This window comes from Elephas maximus, chromosome 4 (assembly GCF_024166365.1).
Source record: "Elephas maximus indicus isolate mEleMax1 chromosome 4, mEleMax1 primary haplotype, whole genome shotgun sequence".
In the NCBI taxonomy this organism is placed as follows: Eukaryota; Metazoa; Chordata; class Mammalia; order Proboscidea; family Elephantidae; genus Elephas; species Elephas maximus.
Window position 1 is genome coordinate 42,578,263 of NC_064822.1, and position 13,295 is coordinate 42,591,557.

The 13,295-nt window shown below is 41.0% G+C and overlaps 1 protein-coding gene across 6 annotated transcripts in view; it reads left to right on the top strand.

Annotated features, from left to right (window-relative positions):
* Positions 1 to 13,295, top strand: part of FAM107B (family with sequence similarity 107 member B) — a 264,769-nt gene that overhangs the window by 219,904 nt on the left and 31,570 nt on the right. Inside the window, exon 1 of one of the 6 annotated variants that reach the window (XM_049881952.1) lies at positions 8,658 to 8,745. The exons of 4 other annotated variants lie outside the window; for them this stretch is intronic. Coding sequence is in view for 1 of the 2 variants with exons in the window: in XM_049881950.1 (XP_049737907.1) it covers positions 12,490 to 12,559 (70 nt within the window). In the remaining variant the exon portion in view is untranslated. Of the gene's footprint in view, positions 1 to 8,657; positions 8,746 to 12,125; positions 12,560 to 13,295 lie in introns of those variants that run through there. One more of the 6 variants, XM_049881950.1, reaches the window with a different exon arrangement.

A 13,295-nucleotide genomic window follows, 5' to 3' on the forward strand; every position in this document is an offset into this window, starting at 1 on the left:
CGTTCCTTATGATACAATTAAAGCAGCCCTGGCAGTGCAACGGTAAGTGCTTAGCTGCTAACCAGAAGGTTGGTAGTTCAAACCCGTCCAGTGGTTTTGAAGGAGGAAGATGTGGCGATCTGCTTCCGTAAGATTACAGCCTAGAAAACGCTATGGGGCAGTTCATGGAATCATTTTAAGTCAAAATTGACTTGACGGCACCTAACAACAAGACAACAATGATATAATTACTGTTTATTGCTGTTGAGTCAATTCCAACTCACAGTGACACTATAGGACAGTAGAACTGCCCCATAGGGTTTCTAAGGAGCCGCTGGTGGATTCGAACTGCCAACCTTTTGGTTAGTAGCTGAGTTCTTAACCACTGTTCCACCAAGGCTCCTGTGTAATTACTATGGAGGCTACTAAGTATCCACAAAGGATGAAGTGAACGGTTTTGCATCTTCCACTTACCATCCTAAAGCCGAAACCACCATCGCTTTGACATTTCTAGTTGAATGCATAGTCTTATGGCCTTAGTTAATGCGTTAGTGACTATCAGTACTTGGAATTTCTCCCAAGACTGTTTACTAAGGCACAGCTTATCTTGAAGTGTAGAGATAGGAGACTACTTTGCCTATGCTAATATTGTTTTACATTGAACATTTTGGAAGCTAGAAAATGGACTCCGGATAAACCTGGTGGTTTCTTCTTTTTCTTATTGAAATGACTCTTTGCATTTAATTATTTCTTAGATTAGTGAGAGACTTTGGTATCGCAGTGGTTAAGAGCTTGGCTGCTAACCAAAAGGTCGGCAGTTTGAATCCACCAGCTGCTCCTTGGAAACCTTATGGGGAAGTTCTTTTCTGTCTGCTCGACAGCAATGGGTTTTTGGTTTTGGTATCACTGCCTGATACTGTATTTCTGTCTGCGTAATTATTGTCTGCTTGCCCATTCGAATGTCGACTTCCTGAGGGCATGGGCTTTTTCCTTTACTTCTAGTTCCATATCATTTAGAACAGTGCTTGGAACTTAACAGACACTGAGTAAATACTTGATGAATTAACGGAAGAGTTAATTTACCAGACTCTCTATTGTGGGCTACTATAAACAGTATTGCATTGCTTCCCCAGTGTTATATGTTCTTTAAAAGACAAAATGGAGAGTTTGTTCCGTTGTAGCTTGACTCATCCAGTGCCAAACAGTGTGCTTGAGGTGCGGTTGATACTCAGATGCTTATAGGACAGATACAGTTGGATGGTCAAATAATTGGCTGTTTATACTCATCTCTATCAGTGGTTCTCAGGTCAGTAGTATGCTCTGTAAGTAGAGAAAATGGGGGCATGAAAAGACTGGGGAGGTTGGTGGGAAGCAGTTTCAAATTTCTAATTTGTTAGTATTCAGCTTTGGCATACTTTGTTGTGATTTTTGGCTGTAGGAATGGAAGGAGTATGAACTCGAGCTTCGACTAGGTTGTTGTTGAATATAAGTAGTGTGATAGACATATATTATAGGCTACATCAGAGAGTTGATGGCATTCCACGTGCCTAAAACAATTTCCATCATGCCTTACTCCTTCTCAGGGACCTGCCACACACCTCTCTTACTGACCATGTCACAGGTAAACCTCACTTGCTCTCAGAACCCTGCCTTAATTACTCATCCTACCTAGACTGCCTTATTTGCTGCCACTTAACCTGATGTGTCCTCCTTGATTCAGTCAGGCTTGTTTCTTCCAAGTTTCTCCATGTAGTGCATCCTCCTCTGTGGGCCTTTGATATTCCTTGAAAGATCCTGTGCAGTTTTGCTCTCTCCACCTGTCCATTCCCTTCTTTCAAGGCTTGTTTCAGTGGAGCTTCACACTCTCATCTGTTTTTCTTACTGCTTTATACAATTTAGTTCTTAATTAGGATGGAATATTCATATGTTGAATATCTTGGTTTAGCTTTTACAAAAAGACCAGCTAGATAGCTGTCATTGAGTCAGCTCGGACTCAGGTGGACTCTGTATACAACAAAACAAAACACTGCCTGGTCCTGCGTCGTCTTCACGATTGCCAGCATACCTGAGTCCATTGTTGCGGCCACTGTGCCAGTCCCTTTCACTGAAGTTCCCCCTCACCCTGCCTGGGCCTCTCCTTCACCAAACAGGATGTTCTTTTCTAGCGATTGATCACTCCGGTTGACGTGTTCAAAGCAAGCAAGCCAGACAGTGTTCTGTTGTTATCTATAAGGTTTTCATTGGCTAATATTTGGAAGTAGATTGCCAGGCATTTCTTCCTAACAAAAGGACTAAAACTCTTACAAGGGACTCCTGTACATCTTTTGTATCATCCCCTAAGGGTTGGGTTTTTAAGGCTGGTGATGAGCATTTGTTCCAAATGAGAAAAGAAAGAAAAAAAAAATGAGACACAGAATGCTGATAGGACAAACTTTTGATTTTTGGAACATGCTGGCTACCCAGTTTGAGGGTGTGGGGCGCATAAGGGACACTGAACAATATAGTTTGATTGCTCTACTGAGCTGCCTGATCCAGACAATGTGTTGTATAGTGCCTGGCCTGCCAGGTGAAATGAGATTGGTTAGGCAGGTGCTGTGGCTTTATAAACCTGGAGATGGTGTGAAAAATTAGAAGAACTAGAATTTTTCAGCCTGGGAAGGAGGAGGATGTTGAGGCCTGAGCTTCCCTTCACATTTGGAGAAGGCACTCACCAGTTCCTTAAACAAAATCCAACAACAAAAAAAGAACTCCTCGGAGAACAGAATAAGAAGCCATGGGGCTTGAAGGACTTAAATTCAGTAATAAAACTGTATGGAAATTGCATGTATTGAAAAGCAATTTCAATTGCTTTTCTTTTCTTTTTTTTTTAGAATAAGGTAACTTAAATCTCCCTGGTATAGTTGCCCCTAGAATGGAAGCTCCTTGAGGGCATCTCTGCCGGTATTAGTCACCACTGTATCCCTAGGACTCAGCCAGTGCAGGCACAAGAGCGGTTCAGTAAATGATGGGCAGCTGGTTGGTTCCTTTGCTTGGTCTTGGAGATGGAAGGTGCGGTTGTGTTACGGCACGGACCTTGTTGTAGATGTGGTGATCATGATTGATTCTTCAGCACAGTGGTTCTGCACTGGAGCTAGATGCCAGTATTTCTGTCAGGTTCCATAGGTGGTTATGATCTGCAAGCCAGGGTTGAAAACCACAGTCATATAATGTTTGACAAATACAGAGGTTAACTTAGGGCAGTTGGTTCCCACGTAAATACACAAAATCAGCACATTTTTTGGGATGTGTTATTTTGTTGTTCTTTTTTTGGACCCACACAACTCAGTAGTTCCTCCTTTCACTCCCCTACATTTTCATCTGCTAATTTGTATTTCCCTTCACGTTTAGCTCTTGGCAGCTAATAAAAATTCAGGCTCTTTGGGGCACATTTTTTATTACACTTTGCAGAACATGGTATGAAGGTGTTGATGTGTTTGAGAAAATTCAACAAAGTATAGGTGATCTCCAGCTCCAAACGTTAGATTTAGAAATCCCCCTCTCTGGCCCCCATCCACCCCCCCAGATTTCCAATCCCCCTTTGCCCTCACCAGACACACCATTGTGAGCAGCATAAACTCCGTGAGTTCAGAAATGGAGGAAGGAATATAATTAAGAAAATCGGGATCTGCCGTTGCCAGTTGGTCTCTCTGCTTCTTAAAATTTCAATCCTGATTTGGTCATTGTAAGCTGTGTAATAATTCAAAATATACTTTGTTAACAAGCAGCCTTTTAAAAATTACACGTTTTCACTTCTCTAGGAAAGTCAAGAAGATAATTTACCTTTTATAGCTCAGGGTGAAATAATTAGGCAAGCTTCTTACCAGAAGTCCTTAACCTGCTAACGTCTAAGACCTAGAGAGTTTGAGTGTGTATGTATGTATGTACGTACGTGTGCGCACACATATATGACATGATAGATGGGGCAGGCAGGCCATCATGGACTGTATCATGGATTCCAAAGCAAACAGGTGTATTAACAGGGGGTTCAGGGAGGTGGGAGGGAGGGCACTGGAGAACAGGAAAGGCAAGTTTGAGGAATTAGGAAGGAATTTCCCAGACTGAGGTCGTGCGGATCAGAAGATGAGTTTAATATTTTTTCTAAAAACTTATTATTATTATTTTTTTATTTAGTGATTTGCCTGGCTACAAAACAGAAAGAGGCAGCTGTATCTCATTTCTCTTTCCTTCTAGGCCATGGACTGTGTTAGCAAGACATAGTGTTCCGGTGGTGGTGATGCAGACAGTTAATTGTCTTGCCTGCTACCCGAAAGCAGAAAGGCCTCAGAAGAAAGGCCTGGCAGTCTGCTTCTAAAAAATCAGCCATCGAAAACCCTACAGAGCACAGTTCCACTCTGACACACATGGGTCACCTGGAGTCTGAATCTACTTGATGGCAACTGGTTTGAGTTTACAGAGCTCACACTCCGGGGGCAGACTGACTGGGCTTGAGTCTTGACCTTCCAACTGCATGACCTTGGGAAAGTTGCTAATCTCCCTGTGCCTCAGCCACTTTTCTGCCAATTAGGATAATAATACCCCCCAAGTAGAACTGTTATGAGGGTTAAATGAGATGAAATGTGTAGTGTTTGAAACAGTTTAAGACAGCCTGGAACAGTAAGCATTCAAAATGTACTAGCCAAAAGGTTGGCAGTTGAAACCTACCCAGAGGCGCCTCTGAAGACAAGCCTGGCGATCTGCTTCCAAAAGGTCACAGCCTTGAAAACCCTATGAAGCAGTTCTGCTCTGCACACCTCAGAATCAACTCGAGGGCACCTAATACCAACAATAAGTAGAAGGGATGGTATTCTATGGATTACCTGGGAACCAAGCAGTCATTGATAATACAGTTTTGTATTGCAAGTTTCAAACAATTAAACAGCAAACAAACCTGTTTGTAAGTAAGGGATTGCAGTAAAGCACAGACTCCACCAGGTTAGGTATTTAATAGGGCGGTGAGAAATTTATTTTGACCAAGATGAATGAACAGCTTTTTTTGCACCATGCCTGATTCAGGGCAAGAATGTTTACAGACTGCATCTTTTCTCCTTGTAAAGTTTATTGAAATATTTAATCACTTTAACAGATGTTAACTCAACATTTGGAAATGGCTGCTAACCAAGAGGTCGGCAGTTCAAATCCGCCAGGCGATCCTTGGAAACTCTGTGGGGCAGTTCTACTCTGTCCTGTAGGGTCGCTGTGAGTCAGAATTGACTTGATGGCAGTGTTTTTTTTTTTTTTTAAAGCCCTGGAGAGGAATCCCTGGCAGTGTAGTGGTTAATTGCTACGGCTGCTAATTGAGAGGTCAGCAGTTTGAATCCACCAGGCGCTCTTTGGAAACTCTGTGGGGCATTTCTACTTTGTCCTATAGGGTTGCAGTGAGTCGGAATCAACTCAATGGCAATGTTTTTTTTTTTTTTTTAAAGCCCTGGAGATAGAGTGGTACACAAAACAAATGGTACTGTTCCTCATGTAGCTAACTATCTAGAGGAGAAATGATCAAGTAACAAGTATGCAGCAATAAATCAAACGATTACAGATTGAGAGAGGTGTGAAACAAGGTTAGGGCAGAAATTGACAGTGGAGGGAACCATGTTAGGATGGTCAGGGAAGGTGGAGATTGAAAGGGTGAGAATGAGCCAGCAGTACAGAAAGATGTGGGTTAGGGGGCTGATTGGGAGGTAGTGTACTATTCAGGAGAAATTGCACGTGCAGAGACTCAGCCAGACAAGTGTGGCGCCTTCAGGGAAATGAAGGCAGGCCTGTGGGTAGTGGCTGGAGCACTGGGGTAAGGGGAGAGGTTGGGAGGAGGTGTGAGAAGTAGGTTGTATCAGGTAGGGAGTGTCAGGTATTTGGATCTTCATCTGCTGTGAGAAGCTATTGGGGAGTGACCTGCTCTGATTTACAAGTTAAGAAAAATCCAATGGGGAAAAATTCCATTTTTAGAGTTAGGTTTCCTGCTTTGACACTTTTCTGTTCGATAACAAAAACATTTCTGTTTTAGCCATAGAAACCCTGTAGGGTCTTTATGAATTGGGATCTAACTCGACAGCGGTAAGTTTGATTTTGGCTTAGGTGCATTTGACCAGTGGGAATTCCAGTGTGGCCTCCTAAATTTTTACCCTGAAATTATATTGCAGGCTGAATTGTGAAGCCAGGCCCGTGGCCCGTGGCCCGTGGCCCGTGGCCCAGGTCACAGTATATAGATCCCTTTGTGAGGAACAGGGGCACCAGAGCGTGCAGTAGGTTGCTAAGCAGTTTGGAGGTTCTGGCATAGCTTTGTTTTGTCAAGAGCAGTACTCTGATTAGGTCAGGACCATGACAAATGCCAGTGTTATGACCCAGGTCTAATACCTGGCATTCTCTGTGCTGACTGCTGTATTTCCTTTTTCAACCATGGTATTCAGGCCAAGCCAGGAACAGTCCAGAAACTCCAAGAATCAGCGCTTCCGGATGTCCTGTGCATTTGAAAGGACCTGTTTTATTCGTTGTAAATTTTCGATATCTAAGTACTGACCTTCAGATCAAGTCAGTTCTGATAATGGAGAAGGACTCTTTGGAAGGTCATTTTAAGCTAATAGTTGTTAATCAGTTACTGCTGCTATTTTTTATAATGAGTACTGAGGAATGTAATGCCCTGTTTTCCGCAGCTTGTGTTCTCTGTACTTGGTCACCTCCAAGAACTGAAAGCCCCGAACACTGTACTGAGGGGCGCATTTCAAGCACAGACTTTATTTAATGTGGATTCCTTCTGTATCACAGGTCTCTTAGGAGCCCCCCTTTATATTTGTGGTATAGCTGCAGACAGGTAAAAAACACGTCTCACTTTTCTCTCTCTTTTTTTTTTTTTTTTGGTGTGACTTTGAAAAGCCTGTTTCCTATAGCCTGACTGCATTGCTTAGTACAGTGCGTCTGCGCCTCTGTGTGTGTCAAGGAAATCTGCACATTGAGAATCCGCTACCGACATGCGAGAACCCTGATCACCTAGTCCAGGACTCGTGTTTCACAGATGAGGAAACTTTGACCCCGAGGGGGAAGAAGTCGTTTTCTGAAGGCACAGAGCCTGTTTGGAGACAGAGCTGAGGATAGGGCCTGATACTGCTGATGCTTGGATCTGTGCCCTTTGATAAGAATATGATGTTTAGTTAACTGTAAAGAAAATGGCCCAGTAACCGATTTAATGAGGAACTATATAATGCCCAATTATTCCAACTCACTGAATTAAATCTTACTGCACTGAGCCATTACATGAGAAAACAAAACTGCCAATGGGGCGGAAACAAAACTTATTTAAAACATACTGTTGCCATCCAATCGATTCCGACTCCTAGTGACCACATAGGACAGAGTTTTTGCCAAGGCTGTAATCTTTATGGAGCAGACTGCCACATCTTTGTTCCTCTTTCAAACGTAAGAGTCAGGCAAAAATAAAACTATATTAAAGACAAAATGTTAGTCTAGGATATTTCGTATGTTTGTTTTATAGTCAGGCATTAAATTATAATGTCTGTGGGTGTATGATGCCAATTCCATAATGTCATCGGTACTTAATTTAATTAAAATAATAGATTTATTAAATCTACTTTTGTTGTTATATAGTCTGGTAGTCATTTTCATGATCAGTTTTTCCTTTAGGGTGAACAACAAACATCTCTCTTCAAATTATTAAGTAGCTTTATAACAACCGTGCCCTGTGTTTTGGACATGAATAAATTCAGTGAGTCGGAATCGATGGCAGTGGGTTGTTTTGGTTTTTGGTTGCTGTGATAACTAACAATTTGAAGTCTAACATTTATAGCTGACTTGCTTTATATAGCTCAGGATCAGACATACTCACAGATACTTCATACTTATCTAAAAAATGCTTTAGGTGAAGGTGTATTATCGGCATGTCTTTTGTCAGCTTTTCAGTTAAATTAACTTGGTTGATGTACTTTGGTTATTTCCGTTTAATAGCCTGTCATTGCCTCTATTTACCTACCCTTTTTTTTTTTGGTAAGGGTTTGGGATGGATGGTATTTGCCAACTAATGTAGACGGGGTGAAAGGGAGAATGTAATCTTATTTTGAAAAAGTCTGTCAAAACTTATTAGCTGCTTGGTACGGGTATTTCCTGGTTCCAGAGCTGATGTCAGTGCAACCCTGCACCACACTGTGAGATTGAAGATTGCCTTGAGCAGAATTCTTTGCATATTTGAGGCTCTGCCCCTCTAGTTGCTGCCAGATCCCCAAGCTACAACCGGCCCAAGCCATTTTACACTAGCAGTATAGGCCTTAGCCTCTGTTGTGCCTTACTCTGTTGATGGTAAAGACCTTGCTGGGTAAAGAAATTTAACCCGAGCGATTGTTCTAGCACGCTCCGGCTGCTCAGTCTAAGTGCTAGTAGCCTTTGTGACCCCCTTCTGTCATTGTCTTGGCTTTGAATTAAGCTTGAAAACTTTACCCTGCCTTAAAATGTTAGCCGCTTTCCTCCCTTCCTTTAGTAAACACGCCAGTAATAAGTGTTATATTACTCATGTTTACAGTACTGATAAAAGAGGTCATATTTCCTGAAGTCATTGAAAAGTGTTCCTGGGGAAGGTATGTTTAAGGGGTGGGGCAGTGGGAGGGTAGAAAAGATAAAGGTAAAGAAAAAGCCAGCTCCTAACCCTCTGAGCAGGTGAAGCAGGCTTCCCTGAGCCACTGTGTGACCCAGGGCTAGTGACAGCTCTGTTCCTGGATCATCTTGGCGGTGAGTGCTTATGACAGGCCAGAGCCTTCGTCCACATAATGACCCTGAGAGGCAAAGATAAGGATACTGGGGCTCTGAAGGCAACATGAACTTCCTTGAAATGGATCAGTCTGTTTTGAATTCTTGCTTTCTCATTATTAATTGTGTATGAATTTGGGCAAGTTTCTTAGCCTCTGTGGGCCCTTCGTGTTCTCTTTGGTAAATTAATAGTAATAGAACCTATCTCAGAGCATTGTTGTAAAAAGTACATGAGATAATGAAGGTGGGCATTTAGGATTGTGCCCTGCCTACAGCTGGTATTTACTGAGTGATTCTTTCAGTTATTCTTATTGTTGAACTAAGGTCAGACGGCTCACACGTGGCAGAATTGGGGCTTGAACCTAAGTTTCTCTGACTCTAAAGCTTAGGCTGTTTCTGCTGTTTCACACTGCTGTTGCTGTTGTTAGGAGTCCCTGGTGGTGCTAACGGTTAACGTGCTCGGCTGCTAACCAAAAGGTTGGAGGTTTGAGTCCACCCAGAGGCACCTTGGAAGAAAGGCCTGGCAATCTGCCACCCCATCATCCATTGAAGACCCTATGGAAGACAGTTTTACTCTGACACACATGGGGTCACCATGAGTTGGAGACAACTTGATGGCAGCTGATTTTTGTAGTTATTACTGTTGTTCATAATGGTATTTGATTTGCCCCATCTCTTTTTATCAAGAAGAGAAGTAAGTTTCTGGTTTTTTCCTCTTAAAATTTTCTGCCTAGTGTTCTGTGTGGTGGGGATAAATGGTCTTTGATACTTGACTTTTGAGTGATGGGTACCCTGTACCTGGAAGCAGAGGACTTCCTCTTACGCATTGTTAACTCTAGCTAAGAGTGTGAAATTTTGCTCTGCTTCTAAAAAAATTGCGTAAATGGAATGATGGTTTTGGCATTAGGAAGTATATTATTAGCTGAGTCACACTGTAGTTTAAAAAATGAAAATGCAGTTAAAGCTAATTTAAATGTTTGGTTTACAGGATCTATCATTTTATTTGTGCATGGAGAAACTAATAAAAAACTGTTTTAATAAGGGGGAAAACCACTTTCTCAGCCACCACTACCCCTGTCGGCAGGGGAAAAAATCTTAATCTAACGTTGGAGAAATACAATTCTTCAGGTAATCTTTAATTTGTATTCCCTCACTCATTCACACATGGATAGAAGGATTTGAGGTTATTCTTTAATGGTTGGAGTAAACATAGTTTAAAGATTAGACAGAAGAGAAAATGCTGGCTATAACAACCAAAAAACCCCCTGTCAAGTTGATTCCAGCTCATAGCAACCCTATAGGACAGCGTAGAACTGACCTGTAGGATTTCCAAGGAGCAGCTGGTGGATTCCAACTGCTGACCTTCAGTTAGCAGCTGAAATAAACATTTTGAAAGATCCTGGTTTTTAAGGGTTTCCCATTTGGAATGGATGATGACAACTGGCACACGGCAGCTTATCCAGTGTACATGTATGCTGGGATCTTTCAGGTGCCTTAGCTAGTTTTTAAGAGAGCTGCCAAAGTATTGTGGCCAGTTTAAGTAAATGAATTAGGGTAGGAATTTTCCAACAGTGGGTTGGTCCATTATTCTTGTCAGTTGTCTTCCAGTTGATTGCGATTCATGGTGACTCCGTTAGTGGGTGATAAAATCAGTCTAGTAGGTCACAACAAGCATTTCCAAAACCTGGAACAATAAACAGATTATACAGCATGTAATAAAAGTGACTGCTTCATGAAGCTTTTGCTTCAGGTATTCTTACATCGCATGTGTGTGCTGGGCTACAGAAAAGTTTGAAAGCCATTGATCTGGGGTATTTTAGAAAGTTTATTTAAGTTATTTTGAGTAAGTCTGATTGTACCACAGAAGGAAAGGATCTACAACTGAGTCTTAGCTGCATTTCCGGCACAATCCGAGGTGATTCACTGTGACTGTTTTTAGGGGTTCGGTCGTCGGTCATAACAATGACATTGTTTTATAATGTTTTCCCTTAATTCTGTGGTTCCCACTACGATCCTTCTAAGGGTCATGTCTAGGTGGGGTAGTTACACACAGACACACCATCACATGCACAGTTAAACAAATTGGATATGACCACACATGATTTTCAAATTAAAATTGCCTTCTTGTTTCTCTGAAAGTTGTCATTTTTGTTTTCTCTATACTAAATGTAATAGCTCTAGATCCTTTACAACAGAACTACCTGATATAGCACAAAAAAAGGAGGCTAAGTGTGTGGTAAATGTGGACAGAAAAGAGGGTAGTCAAACCTGTGCAGGGTTAAAATATAGGAAACTGTCGTCTTAATTGGAAACCCTGGTGGTGTAGTGGTTAAAAGCTACTACTGCTAACCGAGAGGTTGGCAGTTCACATCTACCAGGCGCTCCGTAGGAACCCTGTGAGGCAGTTCTACTCTGTCCTGTAGGGTTGCTGTGAGTCGGAATCTACTCGACAGCAATGAGTATTGTCTTGATTCACCAAAAACGTTCTACAGCACAGGGAGCCTTGTTAGAACTTGGAAAACATAAAGAGGTAGAAATAATGTCTGTTGTCAGGACTGGTAATTCTGTTAGAGGATTAAACTATAGAAGGAGAAATTCCTTAACGTTTGTGGGAAGCAGATCTTGTTACTATATCGTTATCAGGCATAAACTATAGAAGGAGAGATTCCTTAACATTTGTGGGAGGCAAATCTTATCAACATATTGTTATTGGGCATCATGATTTTTAGAAATGGTAGTATAGAAGTTTCGTTTTTTTTTCCAGAGGTAATACATTTTGTAAGTGGGAAATAAGATTTGTGATTTCAATTCTGAAGATTCATAGATGAAATTAAGAAAATAAAATTGTTACTGTCCTTCCTAAATAACACATCACATGTACCATTGTGTATTTTCTACTATAAAATAAATTAAAATTTTTAGGTAAATTGCGCTCTCAAATACTTGGAATCTTATTCAATTTGACATTGGTAAGATTACAAACCAGTGAATATAGTGAATTTATTTCCAGATTTTGTTCTTTGAACTCTGAATTCCCTTGAAAAACTTTTAAAAGAATTATCTCAGCTTTTTCTTTCCATGGGCCTTTTGTTGCATTTTGCTTCAAATACTTGATCTATTTCAGTAGGTAAAATAACTATCCTACTTTAATTAAGCTTTTTTTTTTTTTAAGTAAAGGGGAAGTAGTTAGCTATCGTGATCCATCAGTCATTTCTTGTTAGAGAATGATTTTATAATTGTTCTTCAGGAATCGATTATTGATTTCTTTTACCACCAGCTGTAAGTAAAGGACAAGTTTTTATTATGATTGTGTTTACGTACCATTTTTATCATCTTGTTTATTTAATTAAAGTGACTAGTAGCCCCTTTCTGTGCGTATTTGCAAACAGATACAGCTAAAATAAAGCTCTGAGCTCTGACGAGAGCTGTGAGAGACGTCAAAGCTGATGGGAAATGTCTGGAGTTCTTGAGTAACAGATCCTATTACAAGAAAAGAAATGAGGACATTAAAACTTGGGTAACTTCAGGGAGAGAAACAGGCTTCCCCATTTCATATGCACTTGCTCTTCTGTTTGGTTTTTACTTAAACATTGCTGCTGTAGGATTTAAGTAGCTAGATGGTGTGTGGAGGCTTTTGGAGCCTTATTTGATGGTAGTATTATTAGGCAATAACAGGTTTGACTGAAATGCTGTGAGTTGCCAGAGTGAAGTAATCTTACGGAGGATATGTTGTTATTTGGGGTAAATGTCCTAGCACTCGGAACTGGAGGACTTGGTGAGAACTGTAGACAAAGGGGTAAGTGGTTTGAGTTCTCATATAATTCCACCGGGCGAAGAAGGGATGACTGCTGAAGCTTTGTTTTAAAAGAGAGAAATAATTTACTTAAGCATGGAAGCTTTACAAATGAAATATGAGAACATCACAGTAGTCTTAATTTTTCTTTAAAAGCATCCCTGTTTGAATAAAGATAAATGACCCAGCTTCTCTAGGATCTGGGTTATGGCTGGTGTATCTGTTCCTCATCACTAAAATAAAGTGGTTATTTCTCAAAGGCCTCTTTTAACTTTAAAACTATATGAATTTTTGAAATCTTGACTCTTTCCTCAAACACTGAGCTCTCTTCCCAGTAAGAAAAAAGGCTGCTATGCTTTTCAGGTATTTTGGCACTTTGTACATGGTTGTTTATATGCTGGCTATTTGTTTTTAGGCTTTAATTTTTCTTAGTTTCTTGTTTGCCAAGTATGTTACTGCCATTTTTTTCACCAATTCCAATTTTGCAAGTTTTCGTATGGCTATTAGTGTGCATATAGATAGTCAAAGGCTTCCTTTAGCATTAGCCCTGTGGGGAGATCAAACCCAGTTTCTGGATTCGGGTGTGCCTGTGAGATGGGGGTGACTGAAATAACTGTTTGTGGTAACCAGTCTCATGTAGCTGGGGCTGCGTTGTTTTTGTTTTCCTGTGACTAGGCAGGGCAGCCTGTGGGAAAATGGTAAGACTCTGGGTCTTGGAATGACAAGTCTCCTGAGGGAG